Source organism: Prionailurus viverrinus, chromosome D1 (assembly GCF_022837055.1).
Source record: "Prionailurus viverrinus isolate Anna chromosome D1, UM_Priviv_1.0, whole genome shotgun sequence".
Classification (NCBI taxonomy): Eukaryota; Metazoa; Chordata; class Mammalia; order Carnivora; family Felidae; genus Prionailurus; species Prionailurus viverrinus.
The window spans coordinates 55,265,240-55,285,098 of record NC_062570.1 but is presented as its reverse complement, the minus strand read 5'-3'; the positions used below and the strand labels follow the sequence as shown (position 1 = coordinate 55,285,098).

General features: G+C 39.3%; 1 protein-coding gene across 1 annotated transcript in view; it reads right to left on the bottom strand.

Moving 5' to 3' along the window:
• Window positions 1–1,833: 1,833 nt before the first annotated feature.
• The window catches only part of GDPD4 (glycerophosphodiester phosphodiesterase domain containing 4), a 184,080-nt gene continuing 166,054 nt past the window's right edge, over window positions 1,834–19,859 (bottom strand). Inside the window, exon 18 of the mRNA XM_047878460.1 lies at window positions 1,834–1,932. Coding sequence (XP_047734416.1) covers window positions 1,861–1,932 — 72 coding nt within the window. The 3' untranslated portion in view covers window positions 1,834–1,860. The remainder of the gene's footprint in view (window positions 1,933–19,859) is intronic.

The window sequence follows — 19,859 nt, the reverse complement described above, 5'->3', positions numbered from 1 at the left end:
AAGAAAAAATCTGAGGGGCACCTGGGTGGCTCAGTTAAGTGTCTGACTATTGGTTTTGGCTCAGGTCATGATTCAAGGTTCATGAGTTCGAGCCCCACATGGGGCTCTATACTGAGAGTATGGAGCCTGCTTGGGATTCTCTCTCTCCCCTCTCTCTCTGTCCCTACACTGCTTTCTCTCTCTCTCTCTCTCTCTCTCGCTCTCTCTTTCTCTCTAAATAAATAAATAAATAAACTAAAAGAAAAGAAAAAGAAAAAATGTAATAAGTACATTTACTCTAAACTAAAAACCTCTGCCTTCTGAAGACTGGTACCATTAGGATGAAAAGACTAGGCATAACCTAGAAGAAATTATGCATAACACATATATCTGATAAAGGATGTATAAATATATAAGTGTGTCACAAAACTAATAATAAACTCACTATAAAAAGGACAAAAGATTTGAACAGACACTTCCCCCAAAGAGATGCAGATGGCAAGTAAGCACAGGAAAAGATGCTCAACATTATTAAACATTACAGAAACGCAACTGTAAATCACAGTGAGATTCCACTCCACATGTACTAGAATGGTTAAGATGAAAAAGAGTGACCAAACCAAATGTTGGTAAAGATGTTGAAAGCAGAACTCTTATACACTGCTGGTGGGAATATAAAATGGTACAACTGCTCTGCAAATAAATTTTTCAATTTCTTAAGAAGTTAAACATACAGGGGTGCCTAGCTGGCTCGGTTAGTTAAACAAGTGTCTGACTTCAGTTTAAGTCATGATCTCATGGTTCATGAGTTCAAGCCCTGCATGAGGCTCTCTGCTGTCAGTGGAGAAGGCTGCTTGGTATCCTCTGCCCCTACACCACTTGTGCTCACTCTCTCAAAATAAATTTTAAAAAAAAGTTAAACATACACTCAACATTGCTCTAGCTATTGTACTTCTAGGCATTTACTCAAGAGAAACGAAAGTGTTATGTCCACACAAAGATATGTACAATCCACACAAATATTTGATAGCATTTGTAAATACTTATAAGAGCCCCAAACCAGAAACCCAGATGTCTAACAACGGATGGCTAGACAAATTGTGGTGTATCCATACAATGGAATACCATTCAGCAATAAAAAGGAATAAACTGATAAAACAACATGGGAGAATCTCATAATAATTATGCTGAGTGAAAGAAGCTAGTCAAAAACTATGCATTACTGATTCAGTTTATATACAATTCTTAAAATGCAACTATAGTGACAGAAAGCAGGTCAGTGGTCCCTGGGGTTGTGGTATTCAGAGAAGGGCAAGAGGCAGTGAGAAAACTTTTATTGGTGATGTATTTGTTCATTTTCTTGGTTGTGGTAATGATTTATTACTAAAAGCTTATTAAATATTACATTTTAAATATCTGTAGTTTATTATATGTTAACTATTCCACAATAAAGCTGCTTTTAAAAACTTTCTAGTATTTCATTCAAAATATTTATTGAGTTTTGTCTATACACTGGGCTTTGTTTTAGGTGTTGAAGATGCATCAGTGAATGAACAACTAAAAAAATCCCTTCCATCATGGAGCTTACATTGTCACTGAAGGAGGAAGAGACCATTAAATAAGTAACAGCATGTCAGGAGGTGAAAAATGCTATGGGAAAGTGATTGATCAGAGTAAGGGTAAGAGTGAGTTGGCAATTTTAAATAAGATTTTTCAGGGTAGACCTTTCTAAGTGTTATCTGAGCCCAAACCTGAAGTGGCTAAGAGAGTGAGCCCTTTTGGGTGCCTGAGGCAAGTGATTCCAGGCAATGGATAGCACGTACAAAGGCCCTGAGGCAAGAGTACCTTAGATGTTTGAGGAGAAATGCGATCAATGTGCCTTCAGCAGGGTGATATAGGACATCCTCGGCCATTCTTAGGACTGGCTTTTATTCCAAGTGAAATAGGGAGCCACTGAAAAATAAGAGCAAGGAATGAGAAGTGACGTTATCTTAGGTTTTAACTGGATCACTCTACCTGCTGTGCTGGAAACAAACTAAGGGGATAGAGATGGGGAAAGATGGACAAGAGTAGAAGTATAGAGACCAATTAAGATTACTCCATTGGGGTGCCTGGGTGGCTCAGTCGGTTGAGAGTCTGACTTTGGCTCAGGTCATGATCTCGCAGTTTGTGAGTTCAAGTCCCACATAGGGCTCTCTGCTGTTAGTGCAGAGCCTGCTGCAGATTCTCTGTCCCCCTCTCTCTACCCCTTCCCTGCTCACTCTGTCTCTCTCAAAATAAATTTAAAAAAAAAGAAAACTACTCCAACGACCCAAGTGCAAGATGATGATAGGCTTGGTCCAGGCTGGTAGCAGTGGAGATGGTGAGAAATAACTGAATCTGAAAATACTTTAAAACTATAATCAACAAAATTTGCCAATGGGTTGGATGGGGCATGTGCAAGGGAAAGGATTTAGGGATGACTTCAAGAATTTGGCCTAAGGAAACACATATAATTGCCATTCTCTGGAAAGATGCAATAAAGCAGGTTTTGAGGGTGGAAGATCAGGAGTTCAACTGTTTGGGGAATGATACATCTGAGATTTCTCTTAGACACCCAGTGGATATTAAAGAGGATGTGAATCTAGAGATTGTAAAGGTATATTGAGGCCAAGGAAAATATGATCCAGAATGATCAACACTGAGTCATTTTAAACTAAGTCACTAGGGCTCCATTTTTAAGCCAAGTAGAAAGATCAATTTACTTATTACATAAAACTAGGTTTGGTGGAAGGGAGTGAAGACGGTAGAGAAGTAGGGGGACTGTGACTTTCCTCGTCCCCCAAACACAGCTCTTTTGAGGTCAGATTACTTGGAGCACCCAGGAAATCAATCTGTGGAGGGCCAGAAGGATCTCCACAGTTAGAGGGAGGCAGATTGGCAGGAATGAGGTGTGCAGATGTGAATTGGGGGAGATAAAATGGCATAGGCACAGAGGAGAGGGATCCCCTTCTGTGGAGACACAAAAGGGAGAGAGAGAGGGAGAGAGGAGCTGTGAAAATTCTGTTACTCAGCACAAGAGGAAAACCTCTCTGGACCATAGACTGGGGAACAAGAAATACAGAGAGTTCCAGTTTCTCTTTTGCAAACAGCCTCAGGAGCTGAAACTCAGAGGTTTCAAAAGTACGTGACTTTCTCCAGAACTGTGAAGCACACTCCTGGGGAGGAGGGATCTGGCCCAGGAGTATATACTGTGGTGTGACAATCTCAGGGGTGCTCTGGGAGAGAATAGTCCCCTTCCCAGAATACTTTGGGAAGAGGGCTTATTGCCTCCCCAAGGACAAGAGACCCTGCAGGTACAGCCAAAGGCCTTTTTATCAGCAGGGCAGGGTGGCTCTACTCCAGAATGGGGGGAAAGGAGCTGCACCAAGCTGGGTCCTTTAAGATTTTAGGTTTTGAATCGCAGCCCAGGGTAGAAGATGTGGGAGAACTGTAGAGCAGGGAAAACTGAGCACCCTTACTATTCTATGAGAGCTGCCTGAACAGCGTGGGTTGAGATATCTGGTCTGGGGAGGAGACAGTGGAGTGTTACCATTTTTCTCCCCAACACCAACACTGTGGGACTTCAGAGAACAGCACAGTGGCCCCCAGTGGAGGTGGGACCCACTTACACCAAACCCCACCCCTCCGTACCTGGCAACTGCTTATTTACTGGGAGCCAAGACTGATCCAATGCAGCTGGCCTCTCCTCCAGACCAGCACAGCCACCAGTCGCAGGCATCAGCAGACAACTGTTTTTTTTTTTTTCTTTGCTTTTCTATTTCTTTTTACCTTCTCCTTTTTTTTTTTCTTTTGGAATCAGTTTCATAGTTTCTGACGTGTTTTTGGTCAAATGTTATTATATGTATATATATTAATTTTTTATCAGACATTTTTACTCTATTCTTTTTCCACCTTCTCTCTTTCATCTTTAATTTCCTGTTTCTTTCTCTGAATTTAGCCTTATATTTTTTTGATTCTTTGTTTGGATTTCTTTTCTCCCCTTCCATTTTTCTCTTTTTATAGGATCAAGTTTACCCCTCCCTTTTCCTTTTTTCCCCCCAAGGTTATTTCGACAAACAATTCAAAGCACATATGGTTGAAGGTGCAAACACTCCCCCGCTACAAGCAAGGAGGACCTCTGCAGAGGACTGACCAATGGGATAGAGCAGCCAAACCACAACAGCAGAGTGCACATAACATACACCAAAAACACTTTCTGGAGTGCCAGGCAGTGGACAGTGTATGACACCTTTTTCATATAGAAGTATTCTTAGGTGCAGAACACATAACAAGCTTTTAAAACACACAAAAGACAGAAAATAAGCCAAAATAACAAGACAGAGGAATTCTCCTCAAAAGAAAGGTCAAGAAGAAATCACAGAGAATTGCTCAAAACAGGTATAAACATATCTGAACAAGACTTTAGAACAACAGTCACTAGACTAATAGCAGCTTGAAAAGAGCATAGAAGACATGAGAGAAACCCTTGCTGCAGAGATCAGAGACCTAAGAACTAGTCAGGACAAATCAAAAAATGCCATAACTGAGATACAAAATAAACTAGATACAGTGACAGCTAGGGTGGAAGATGCAGAGGAGAGAATAGGTGAAATAGAAGATAAAATTATGGAAAATAATGAAGCTAAAAAAAGAGGGAAAGGAAATTACTAGATCACAAGGGGAGAATTAGAGAACTAAGTGATTCCATGAAATGAAACAATATCCATACCATAAGAGTCCCAGAAGAAGAAGAGTGAGAAAAAGGAGCAGAAGGTTTATTTGAACAAAGTATAGCTAAGAACTTCCCTAATTTGGGGAAGGACACAGGCATCTAAATCCAAGAGGCACAGAGAACTACGCTCAAAATCAACAGAAACAGGTCAACACCATGACATACCAAGATAAATAAATAAAAAAGGTTTGTAATTGCAAAATACAGAGATAAAGAGGGAATTCTGAAAGTAGCTAGGAACAACAGGTCCTTAACCTACAAGGGTAGACACATAAGGTTAGTAGCAGACCTGTCCACTGACACCTCGCAGGTCAGAAGGAAGTGGCAAGAAATATTCAGTGTGCTGAATAGGAACAATACAGAGCCAAGAATCCTTTGTTCAGCAAGGCAGTCATTCAGGATAGGAGAGATAATGACTTTCCAAGACAAACAAAAACTAAAGGAGTCTGACCACTAAACCAGCCCTGCAAGAAACTGTAAGGGGAACTCTCTGAGTGGAAAGCAGCAAAGACTACAAAGGACCAGAGAACATCACCAGAAACACAAAGTCTTCAGATAACACAATGGCACTAAATTCATACCTTTCAATAATCACTCTGAATGTAAATGGACGTGATGCTCCAATCAAAAGACATAGGGTATCAGAATGGACAAAAAGCAAGATATATATCTATATATCTATATCTATATATGCATATATATCAGCATATATATGTATATATGTGTGTGTGTATGTATGTATGTGTGTGTATATATATATACACACACACTGCCTACAAGGGACTCATTTTTTTTTAACGTTTATTTATTTTTGAGACAGAGAGAGACAGAGCATGAATGGGGGAGGGTCAGAGAGAGGGAGACACAGAATCTGAAACAGGCTCCAGGCTCTGAGCTATCAGCACAGAGCCTGACACGGGGTTTGAACTCACGGACTGCGAGATCATGACCCGAGCCGAAGTCGGCCGCTTAACCGACTGAGCCACCCAGGCGCCCCTACAAGAGACTCATTTTAGACTTAAGGACACCTGCAGATTAAAAGTGAGGGGATGGAGAACCATCTATCATCCTAATGGACGTGGAAAGAAAGCCAGAGAGGTCGTACTTATATCAGACAAACTAGGTTTCAAAACAAAGACTGAAAAAGAGATGAAGAAAGGCATTATATTATACTTGAAGGGGTCTATCCATCAAGAAGACCTAACAATTGCAAACATTTATGTCCCCAGCTTGAAGCACCCAAATACATACATCAGTTAAGCATAAACATAAGCAAACTTATTGATAATAATACCACTAGTGTAGGAGACCTTAATACTCCACCTACAACAGTGGACAGATCATCTAAGCAGAAAATCAACAAGGAAACAATGGCTCTGATGACACACTGGATCAGATGGACTTAACAGATATATTCAGAACATTCCATCCTAAAGCAGCAGAATACACATTCTTCTCGGGTGCACATGGAATATTCTCCAGGATAGATCATATTTTGGGTCACAAAACAGCCCTCAAAAGGTAAAGAAAGATTGAGATCATACCATGTGTATTTTCAGATCACAATGCTATGAAACTTGAAATCAACCACAAGAAAAAATTTGGAAACCACCCAGATACATGGAGGTTAAAGAACACATCCCACTTAAGAATAAATGGGTTAACCGAGAAATTAAAGAAGAAATTAAAAGATACATGTGAATGAAATGAAAATGTAAACATGACCGACCAAACCCTTTGGGATGCAGCAAAGGCAGTCCTAAGAGGAAAGTACATTGCATTTCAGGCCTGTCTCAAGAAGCAAGAAAGGTCCCAAATACACAACCTAACCTTACACTTGAAGGAGCTAGAAAAGCAGCAGCAAATAAAGCCCGAAGCCAGCCAAAGAAGGGAAAGAAGAAAGATTAGAGGAGAAATAAATGATATGGAATCCAAACAACAACAACCACCCCCCCTGCAGAACTGATCAATGAAACTAAGAACTGGTTTTTGAAAGAATAAACAAAATTGATAACTCCCTAGCCAGACTTCTCAAAAAGAAAAGAGAGAGGACCCAAATAGATAAAGTCACAAATGAAAGAGGAATGATCGCAACTAACACCACAGAAATACAATTATAAGATAATACTGTGAAAACTTATATGCCAACAAACTGGACAACCTGGAAGAAACGGGCAAATTCCTATACCCTCACACACTCCCAAAACCCAAATGGGAAAAAATAGGAAATTTGAACAGACCCTAACCAGCAAAGAAATTGAATGGGTTGTCAAAAATCTCCCAACAAATAAGAGTCCTGGGCCAGATGGCTTCCCAGGGGAAATTTACCAGACATTTAAAGCAGAGTTAATACCTATTCTTCTCAAACTGTTCCAAAAAATAGAAATGGAAGAAAAGCTTCCAAACTCATTTTATGAAGCCAGCATTACCTTGATTCCACAACCAGACAAAGACCCCACTAAAAAGGAGAATTACAGGCCAATACCCCTGAGGAAGCTGGATGCAAAAATTCTCACCAAGATACTAGCACTTCAAAGTCACAGTATATTAAAAGAATTATTCACCATGATCAAATGGGATCCATTCCTGGGCTGCAGGGCTGGTTTAACATTCACAAATCAATCGATGTGATACACCTCATTAACAGAAGAAAGGATAAGAACCATATGATCCTTTCAACAGATGCAGAAAAAGCATTTGACAAAATACAGCATCCTTTCTTGATAAAAACCCTCAAGAAAGTCAGGATAGAAGGAGCATACTTTAACATCATAAAAGCCATATATGAATGTCCCACAGGTAATATCATCCTCAATGGGGAAAAACTGAGAGCTTTTCCCCTAAGATCAGGAACATGACAGGATGTCCACTGTCACCACTATTGTTCAATATAGTGTTGGAAGTCCTAACCTCAGCAATCAGATAACAAAACAAAATAAAAGGCATCCAAATTGGCAAATAGAAGTCAAACTTTCACTCTTCGCAGATGACATGATACTCTACATGGAAAGCCCAAAAGACTCCACCAAAAAGCTGCTGGAGCTGATACATGAATTCAGCAAAGTCACAGGATAAAATCAATGTACAGAAATCAGTTACATTTCTATACACTAATAATCAAGCAGCAGAAAGAGATATCAAGGAATTGATCCCATTTACAATTACAGCAAAAACCATAACATAACTAGGAATAAACCTAACCAAAGATGTAAAAGGTCTGTATGCTGAAAACTACAGAACGTTTATGAAAGAAATTGAAGAATACACAAAGAAATGGAAAACTATTCCATGCTCATGGATTGGAAAAACAGATATTGTTATAAAATGTTGATACTGCCCAAAGCAATCTACACATTCAATGTAATCCCTATTAATATACCACCAGCATTCTTCACAGAGCTAGAACAAACAATCCTAAAATTTGTATGGAACCACAAAAGACCCTGAATAGTCAAAGTAATATTGAAAAAGAAAACCAAAGCTGGAAGCATCACCTGTATTTTAAGCTGTATTACAAAGCTGTAATCATCAAGACCGTATGGTATTGGCACAAAAACAGACACATAGATCAGTGGAATAGAGAACCCAGAAATGGACTCACAAACATATGGCCAACTTATTATCGACAGAGCAGGAAAGAGTACCCAATGGAAAAAAGACAGTCTCTTTAGCTAATGGTGCTGAGAGAAATGGACAGCAACATTCAAAAGAATGAAACTGGATCACTTTCTCACACCATACAGAACATTAAGTTCAAAATGGATGAAAGACCTAAATGTGAGACAGGAAACCATCAAAATCCTGCCTGAGAAAATAGGCAGCAACCTCTTTCATGTATGCCACAGCAACTTCGTACTAAACATGTTACTAGAGACAAGAGAAATAAAAGCAAAAATGAACTATTGTACCTCATCAAGATAAAAAGCTTCTACACAGCAAAGGAAACAATCAACAAAACTAAAAGGCAACAGATGGACTGGGAGATGATATATAACATATTAGATAAAGGGTTAGTATCCAAAATCTATAAAGAACTTACCAAACTCAACACCCAAAAAAACAAAATGGGAAGTGAAAATGGGCAGAAGACATGAATAGACACTTTCCCAGAGAAGACACCAGAGAGAAAACAGACACATAACAAGATGCTTAACATCACTCATCATCAGGGAAATACAAATAAAAACTACAATTAGATACCACCTCACCACCTGTCAGAATGGCTAACATTAACAACTCAGAAAACAACCAATGTTGGCAGGGATGTGGAGAAAGGGGAACCCTTTTGCTCCGTTGGTGGGAATGAAAACTGGTACAGCCACTCTGGAGAACAGTATGGAGTTTCCTCAAAAAATTAAAAATAGAACTACCCTATGACCCAGCAGTTGCACTACTAGGAATTTATCCAAAGGATGCAAAAAAATGCTGATTCAAAGGGGCATATGCACCCCAATGTTTATAGCAACACTATCAACAATAGCCCAATTATGTAAAGAGCCCAAATGTCCATCAACTGATGAATGGATAAAGAAGATGTGGTTTACATTATAACAACGGACAACGGGTTGGGTCATAGGTGTGTGATTGCAAACTGGCAGAGATAAAATGGGCAGCGTAGGAACAGAGGGGAGGGATCCCCTTCTGTGGAGAGACAAAAGGAAGAGAAAGAGAGGCTGTGGAAGTGCAGGATTGTATTTGGACAAGAAAAAAATCAGGTAACTGGGATCGGAAGAAAAACAGAGAAAGAACCAATTTTTAACTGTGGGGCTTTCTCCGCCCTGTTCGAGTGCCTGGGGAGGAGGGGAGTCAGCCCCAGGCTCAGTATCTAGCTCCCAGGTGCAGTTGGAGAGAGCAACCTCTCCCTTGAGTGCTGTGAGAAGAAGGAAAATAGCCACTCCAAGGACAAAAGACCCTGCAGCCCACCCCCACCCCCTGCCACCCAGAGGCCCTTTGTGACAGTACCCCAGAGTACTAGGGGTACAGAACTAGAGTACATAACTAGGGCACGTGGAGTGGGATCCTTTAAGTCATTGGGGTTTGAATCCCAGCCAAGCACCAGGGAGGCACGGGAGCCAGTGGAGCAAGACATAGTGGCCAGCTGGCATCCTCTTGGCACTGTGAGGAGCCAGAGGCCCTTAGTAGCTGGGCAGAGCAGCTCTTCCCCAGAACCAGGGCACATGGAGTGGGATCCTTTAAGACATTGGGGTTTGAATCCCAGCTGAACACCTGGGAGGCACAGGAGACTGCTGAGCAGAACAGAATCAGCCTACTCACGCCCTCAAGGCACTGTGAGGATAGCCTGAATAGAGTGGTTTGGGACACCCAGTCTGAGGAGGAGAGACTGGGGTGTTGCCATTTTTCTCCCATCACCAACAAGGTGGGGTTTCAGGGAACAGACATTGGGCCCACAGTGGAGGTGGTACCCACCTACACCAAACCATGCCCCTCCATGCCTGGTAACTGCATATCTACTAGAGCAAGATGGACACTGATGAAACCAGACAGCCCCTCCTTCAGACCAGCGCAGGCAGCAGTTACCAAGGCACTGGTAGATATTGGTACAGTAGTTTTGCATTCTCTGATTTGATTCTTGGTCAATTCTTATTTTATGTGTGTGTGTGTGTATGTATATATGTGTGTGTATGTGTGTGTATATATATTTCTTCCTCTTATTTCTTCCCTTCTCTTGTCTGGTTATTCCAGTTGTTGGTTTGTTTAAGCAGACATTTTCAATCCATTCTTTTTACACCTCTTCTGTATCTCTTTATTCTTTATTTTCCTCTTTCTTTCTTGGGACCAAGCCATTTTCTCTGCCTGATCAATTTTTTTCTTTTCCTTTTCCCTGCCCCTGTCATTCCTCTCTTTGTATGTGATAAGGCCTCTTCCACCATCCTCATCCTTTTCTTAAACTTTTTCCAGGGATACTTCAACAAAAAAAATGAAAGCACACCTGGTAGAAGGTCCAAACCACCACTACTAGGGAGATAAAGCAACCAGAGTCTCAACAACAAGAGCATGAAACGCACTCCAAAAACACCTCCTGAAGGGCCAGGCCTTGGACAGTGTAGGATCCCTTTTTGATATAGTAATGCTTGCAGGTGTAGGCCTCATAACAAGCTATTAAAACACATAAGAGACAGGAAACTAGCCAATATGAAAAATGGAAGAATTCTCCTCAAAAGAGATTCCAGGAAGAGATGACAGCTAGAGAATTGCTCAAAACAGATATAAACAATATAACTAAGCAAGCATTTTAGAATAATAGTCATAAGATTAATAGCTGGGCTTGAAAAAAAGCATAGAAGATAGCAGAGAATCTATTGCTGCAGAGATCAAGGAACTAAGAAATAGTCATGAAGAATTAAGAAATGTTGTAACTGAGGTGCAAAATAAACTAGATGCAGTCACAGCAAGGATGGAGGAGGCAGTGGGGAGATGAAGTGAAATAGAAGATAAAATTATGGAAAACGATGAAGCCAAGAAAAAGAGAGATAAGAAAAGAATTAGAGAACTAAGTGATTCAATGAAACATAATAATATCCATATCACAGGAGTTCCAGAAAAGAAGAGAGAGAAAGGGGCAGAAGGTTTACTTGAACAAAATATAGCTGAGAACGTCCCTAATCTGGGGAAGGAAATGGACATCCAAATACAGGAGGCACAGAGCACTCCCTTCAGATTTAATCAGAATAGATCTTCTCCATGGCATATCACAGTGAAACTGGCAAAATACAAAGATAAAGTGAGAATTCTGAAAGCAGTTGGGGACAAACGGGCCTTAACCTACAAGGGTAGACACATAAGGGTAGTAGCAGACCTATCCATTGAAACTTGGCAGGCCAGAAGGGAGTGGCAGGAAATATTCAATGTGCTGAATAGGAAAAATATGCAGCCAAGAATCCTTTAGCCAGCAAGTCTGTCATTTAGAATAGAAGGAGAGATAAAGGCTTTCCCAGACAAACAAAAACTGAAGGAATTCATGACCACTAAACTGGCCCTGCAAGAGATCCTAAGGGGGACTCTGTGAGTGGAATGCTGTAAAGACTACAAAGGAACAGAGACATCACCATAAGCATGAAACCTATAGATAACACAATCACACTAAGTCCATTATCTTTCAATAATAACTCTGAATGTAAATGAACTAAATGCTCTAATAAAAAGACATAGGGTATCAGAATAGATTAAAAAAACAAGATCCATCTATATTCTGTCCATAAGGACCCATTTTAGACCTGAGGACACCTTCAGATTGGAAGTGAGGGGATGGAGAACCACCTATCATGCTACTGGAAGTCAGAAGAAAGCTGAAGTAGCCATACTTCTATCAAACTAGATTTAAACTAAAGGTTGTAACAAGAGATGAAGAAAGGCATAATATAATTATGAGATCTATCCATCAACACCTAACAATTGTAAATGTTTATGCTCCAAACTTGAAAGTTCCCAAATATATAAATCAATTGAGCAATCTTATTTATAGGAATACTGTAATTATAGGGGGATTTAATACTCCACTTATAGCAATGGACAGATCATCTAGGCAAAAAAACCCAATAAAGATACAATGGCCTTGAATGATACACTGGACCAGATGGACTTGACAGGTATATTCAGAACTTTTCATCCAAAAGCAGCAGAATATACATTCTTCTCAAGTGCACATGGAACATTCTCCAAGATAGATCACATACTGGGTCACAAAACAGCCCTCAACAAATATAAAAGAATTGAGATAATACCATGTATATTTTCAGATCACAACACTATGAAACTTGAAATCAAACACAAGAAAAAATTTGGAAAGCCTCCAAATGCATGGAGGTTAAAGGACATCCTACTAAAGAATCAATGGGTTGGGGTGCCTGGGTGGCTTAGTTGGTTGAGCACCCAACTTTGGCTCAGGTCATGATCTTGCCGTCCATGGGTTTGAGCCCTGCATCAGGTTCTGTGCTGACAGCTCAGAGCCTGGAGCCTGTTTCAGATTCTGTGTCTCCCTCTCTCTCTGCCCCTCCCTCACTCATGCTCTCTCTCTCTCTCCGTCAAAAATAAACATTAAAAAAATTTTTTAAACATAATGAATGGGTTAATCAGGCAATTGAAGAAGAAATTTAAAAATATATGGAAGCAAATGAAAATGAAAACATGACAGTTCAAACTTTTTGGGATACAGCAAAAGCAGTCCTAAGAGGAAAATACATTGCAATCCAGGCCTATCTCAAGAAACAAGAAAAATCCCAAATACAAAATCTAACAGCACACCTAAAGGATCTAGAAGCAGAACAGCAAAGAAACCATGAAGCCAGCAGCATAAGATAAATAATAAAGATTAGAGCAGAAATAAACAATAGAGAATCCAAAAAACCAGTAGAACAGATCAATGAATCTAAGAGCTGTGTTTTTTGAAAAAATTAACAAAATTGATAAACCCCTAGCCAGACTTCTCAAAAAGAAAAGAGGACCCAAATAGATAAAAATCATAAATGAAAAAGGACAGATCACAACCAACATCACAGAAAAACAAACAATTATCAGAGAATACTATGAAACATTATATGCCAACAAACTGGACAACCTGGAGGAAATGGACAAATTCCTAGATACCCACACACTACCAAAACTCAAACAGGAAGAAATAGAAAATTTGAACAGACCCACAGCCAGCAAAGAAATTGAATCAGTCATCAAAAATCTTGCAACAAATAAGAGTCCTAGGCCAGATGATTTCCTGGGGGAATTTTGCCAGACATTAAAGCTGAGTTAGTACCTATCCTTCTCAAGCTGTTCCAAAAAATAGAAATGGAAGGAGAGTTCCCAGATTCATTCTATGAAGCCAGCATTACCTTGATTCCCAAACCAGACAGAGACCCCACTAAAAAGGAGAATTACAGGCCAATATTCCTGATGAACACTGATGCAAAAATTCTCAACAAAATACTAGCAAATCGAATTCAACAATATATCAAAGGAATTATTCACCATGATCAAGTGGGATTCATTCCTGGGCTACAGGGCTGGTTCAATATTCACAAATCAATGTTATACATCACATTAATAGAAGAAAGGATAAGAACCATATGATACTGTCAATAGATGTGGAAAAAGCATTTGACAAAATACAGCATCCTTTCTTAATAAAAAAAACCTCAAGAAGGTCAGCATAGAAGGAACATACCTCAAAATCATAAAAGCCATATATGAAAAGCCCACAGCTAATATCCTCAATGGGAAAAAACTGAGAGCTTTCCCCCAGAGATCAGGAACACAGCAGGGATGTCCACTCTCGCCACTGTTTAACATACTGTTGGGAGTCCTAACCTCAGCAGACACCAAAATGAAATAAAAGGCATCCAAACTGGCAAAGAAGTCAAACTTTCACTTTTCACAGATGACATGATACTCTACATTTAAAGTCTCCACCAAAAAGCTGCGAGAACTGATACATGAATTCAGCAAAGTCGCAGGATACAAAATCAATGTACAGAAATCAGTCGCATTTCTATACAGCAATAATGAAGCAACAGAAAGAGAAATCAAGAAATCAATCCCATTTACAATTGCAACAAGAACAATAAAATACCTAGGAATAAACCTAACCAAAGATGTGAAATATCTGTGTGCTGAAAACTATACAAAACCTATGAAGGAAACTGAAGACACAAAGAAATGGAAAAACATACGATGCTCATGGATTGGAAGAAAAAATATTGTTAAAATGTCAATACTACCCAGAGCAATCTACACACTGAATGCAATCACTATCAAAATTCCACCAGCATTCTTCTCAAAGCTAGAACAAATAATCCTAAATTTTGTATGGAACCACAAAAGACTTCGAATAGCCAAAATTATGTTGAAAAAGAAAACCAAAGCAGGAGGCATCACAATCCTGGACTTTAGACTCTACTACAAAGCTGGAATCAAGACAGTATGGTACTGGCACAAAAATAGACACTCAGATCAATGGAATAGAACAGAGAACCTGGAATTGGACCCACAAATGTATGGCCAACTAATCTTTGACAAAGCAGGAAAGAGTATGCAATGGAAAAAAGTCTCTTTAGCAAATAGTGCTGGGACAATTGGACACCAACATGCAGAAGAATGAAACTGGACCACTTTCTTACACCATACATAAAAAATAAACTCTCAGAATGGATGAAAGACCTAAGTGTGAGATAGGAAACCATTAAAACCCTAGAGGAGAAAACAGGCAACAACTTCTTTGACGTCAGCCACAGCAATTTCTTACTTGACACTTCTCCAAAGGCAAGGGAAATAAAAGCAAACATGAACTATTGGGACCTCATCAAGATAAAAAGCTTCTGCACAGCAAAGGAAACAATCAACAAAACTAAAAGGCGACTGATGGAATGGGAGACGATATTTACAAATGACATATCAGATAAAGGTTTAGTATCCAAAATCTGTAAAGAACTTACCAAACTCAATACCTGAAAAACAAATAATCCAGTGAAGAAATGTGCAGAAGACATGAACAGACACTTTCCCAAAGAAGACATCCAGGTGGCCAACAGACACATGAAAAGATGCTCAAGATCACTCATCATCAGGGAAATACAAATCAAAACCACACTGAGATATCACCTCACACCAGTCTGAGTGGCTAAAATTAACAACTTGGAAAACAACAGATGTTGATGAGGATGTGCAGAAACGGGAACCCTCTTGCACTGTTGGTGGGTGGAGCTGCTCTGGAACACAGTGTGGAATTTCCTAAAAAAAATTAAAAATACAACTACCCTATGACCCAGCAATAGCACTACTAGGAATTTATCCAAAGAATACAGGAGTGCTGATTCATAGGGGCACATGTACCCCAATTTTTATAGCAGCACTTTCAACAACAGTCAAATTATGAAAAGAGCCCAGATGTCCATCAACTGATGAATGGATAAAGAAGATGTGGTTTATATATACAATTGAATACTACTTGGCAATGAGAAATAATGAAATCCTGCCATTTGGAACAACGTGAATGGAACTGGAGGGTATTATACTAAATGAAATAAGTCAGAGAAAGATATCACATGTTTTCACTCATATGTGGAACTTGAGAAAGTTAATGGAAGACCATGGGGGAATGGAAGGTGACAAAAATAGTTTCAAACAGAGAGGGAGGCAAACCATAAGAGACTCTTAAATACAGAGAACAAACTGAGGGTTGATGGGGGTGGTGAGATAGGGGGGAAATGGGTGATGGGCATTGAGGAGGGCACTTGTTGAGATGAGCACTGGGTGTTGTATATAAGTGATTAATCATAGGAATCTACCCACAAAACCAAGAGCACACTGTATATACTGTATGTTAGCTAACGTGACAAAAAATTTTTTAAAAAACGCTGAAAGAAATTAAAGCAGACATAAATAAATGGAAAGATATCCCTTGTATATAAATATTGACTGGAAGACAATATTGTTAAAATGACATTATCCAAAGTACAGATTCAATGAAATCTCTGTCAAGATCCTAATGGATTTTTTTTTAACATCTCAAAATTTATATGAATCTCAAGGGACCCTGGAAATTCAAAACAATCTTGAAAAAGAAGAATAAAGTTGAGGACTCACACACCTCCTGATTTCAAAACTTCTTATAAAGCTATAGTAATTAAAACGGTGTGGTACTAGCATAAAACCTATAGACCAATGGATAGGATGTAGAACACAGAAATAAATGGGTTTATATATGGCTAACTGATTTTATACAAGGAGGCCAAGACCATTCAATGGCAAAAGGACAGATTTTCAACAAATGGCATTGGGATAACTGGGTATCACATGAAAAGAATGAAATTGGATACTTATCTTACACCGTATATGAAAATGATCTCAAAATGGATCAAAGATCTAAAAGTATGAGCTACAATTATAAAACTCTTTGAAGGAAATAGGGGAAAATATTCATGGCATTGGGTATGGTAATGATTTCTTGGCTATGACACCAATGATACAGGCAACAACAACAACAACAACAAAATTGGTCTTCATGAAAATTTAAAACTTTTATGCATCAAAGGACACTGATCAATCAAGAGTAAAAAAAGGCAAGCCAAAGAACAGGAGAAAATATTTTCAAATCATATATCTGATAAGAGATTAATATCTAGAATATGCAAATAACTCCTAAAGCTGAACAACAATGAAATGAACAACCAGATTTTTTAAAAGCCTAAGGACTTAAACAGACATTTTCCCAAAGAAGATATATACAAATTGCCAATATGCACATGAAAAGATATCCATCATAACTACTTATTAGGAAAATGCAAATCAAAACTATGAGATACCACCTTACACCTACAAGGGTGGTGATTATAAAAAATAAAAGAAGTTGGTAAGAATTTGGGGAAATTAGAACCCTTGTACAGGGGTGGTGGGAATGTAAAATTGTGCAGCCAATGTGAAAAATGATATGGCAGTTCCTCAAAAATTAAAAATAGAATTATTGTGTTATCCAACAATTCTCACTTCTGGGTATGTACTCAAAAAAAATTAAAGCAGGGACACTAATAGATATTCCCCTGTTTAGGGAAGCATTATTTACAATAGCCTAAAAGCGGAACAACCCAAATGTCCATTGATTGATAAACAAAACATGGTATACACATATAATGGAATATATTTCAGTCTTAAAAAGGAAGGAAATTCTGACATATGTTAAAACATGGATGAGCCTTGAATGGATTAACCTTGAAGTCATTATGCTAAGCAAACTAAGCCCGTCATAATAGGACAAATACATAATAGGACAAATAGGACAAAGTGGACAAAAACCACTCATATCAAGTACTTAGAATAAATAGAATCACAGATAGAAAAAATAGAATGGTGGTTGCCAGGGACTTGGAGGGAGGGGAGAAATGAGGGGTTATTGTTTAATGCATACAGAGTTTGTAGGGTTTATTTTCAGCTCTATTGGGGTATAACTGACAAATAAAAACTGTATATATTTAAGGGGTACAGCTTAATGTTTTGATATACCTATATATTGTGAAATAATCACCACAGTCAAACTAATTAACCTCATATAATTACCATTTTATTTTTTTGTTTCCTTTTGTGGTGAGAACACGTAAGATTTATCCTCTCAGAAATATCCTTGTATATTTCAAGTATACAACATTGGCAACTAAATTATACTGCTATACATTAGATTTCCAGAAATTATTCATCTTGCATAACTGAAACATTACACCCTTTGATCAACATCTCCTCATTTCTTCCTCACCGTAGCAACCACCATTCTATTCTCTGCTTCCAGGAGTTTGACTATTTTAGATCCTACATATAAGTAAGATCATGGAATATTTGTCTATGTCTGCCTTATTTCATTTAGCATAATGTCCTTCAGTTTCATCAATGATGTTGCATATGGAAGGATTTCCCTTTTTTAAGGCTGATTAATATTCCACACCAGAAACCAGCTGAACTACTCCTACCCACTGGGCGAACAAGAAAAAACCCACATTGAAACAAGGAGAGGCTGAGACACAATCTTGCCATAAACCTCACCCCTGGCATGGCAACACACAACCAGAAGGAAACTCACAACTTCTGGCTTCTCTCTGAGGAGAAAAGAGTTTGGACCTTGTATTTGGTGGTCTGAATTTTAAGACTTCTGTCTGAAAGATTAGCCCCCAAAACATCTAACTTTGAAAGCCAATGGGGCTTGTATCTACCAAATCCATAAGGCTATCGCAAACTCAAAGACCATTCTTTTTTTTTTTAATGTTTATTTTTGAGAGGGAGAAAGTGTGAGTGGGGGAGGGGCAGAGAGAGGGAGACAGAATTTGAAGCAGGCTCCAGGCTCTGAGCTGTCAGCACAGAGCTCAATGTGGGGCTCAAACCCATGAGATGTGAGATCATGACCTGAGCCAAAGTTGGACACTTAACTGACTGAGCCACCCAGGTGCTCTAACTCAAAGACCATTCTTAAAGGACTCATGTGGCCTTACCATGGCTAACACCCAGGGCCCAGTGCAGAGGCAAAAGAGTAAAACATACCTAGTCTTTTCACTCAAGAGACCTACCTATTTATCTTAATAGCTGCAGCTGGGGGGGCCAGGTTTCACATTTAACATACATCTAGGGGCCAACTGCAGTACTCTCCAGAGACTACAATGGCTGGTGGGTGCCATCTTTATGTTCTCCCTCTGCCTTACTCCAGGTCACCAGTATTTCTCAGAAGAGAGCCTGACCACATGTCTGCTGTCTTGATTTTTATAGCTGCTGCTCTGGTAGCCAATGGAGCTTAAATTCACAGATCTCACAGGACTATAACAGAGAAACAATTCTTAACTGGCTATCCCCCAAGGCATAGCACAGAGTTGTCAAACAGAAACACCCAGTCTTTCTGTGAAGGAGGCCTATTTGCTTATCTTAAAAGCTGAAGCCTGAGAGGCAGGCTTCTAATTTAGCCTACATCTAGAGATGAGCTGCAAGCCTCTCCAGAGATCAGGAATGCCCATGGGCACCATCTTCATGCTCTCCCTCTGCCCTGACCCAGGTTGCTGTTGTCTCCAAGAAAATAGTTTGTGTACACATCTGGTAACCTGGCTTTTGTGGGTGCCACCTGGAGGACATATCCCTTGATAGCCTGGCTCTAGTAACTAGGAGGTTAGTGTTCACAGGTTTAATGAAATGGTAGCAAACAAACAAACAAACAAAACAGTTTATAACTGGCTATATTCTTAGGACTCAGTGCAGAGGAGAAGACAGAAATATCCATTTCCCAGTTTTCCCTTGAAAGAGGTATATTTGCATACTTTAGAAGCTGCTGAGGTTCTGACTTCTTATTAGCCTGCATCTAGGTGCTGAGATCCCTCCCTCTTTGGGACACTGAAAGGTCTTAGCACACCTTCAACTACCAGAGCCACTAAGAACAAATAGGCCTGCTTAGACAATTACAAAGGTTTAAGAGACAACCAAGAGATAGGGCAGGGTTGGATAATAAGGTTCATCTCCTACACCAGACCACTTTTTCAAGACTCAGAAAGGCAGTTGTTTACCTAAGGCATAGAAACCATCACAGAGAGTCAAGGAAAATGAAAAATAGAGGAATATGTTCCAAATGAAAGAAAAAGATAAAACCTCAGAAAAATAC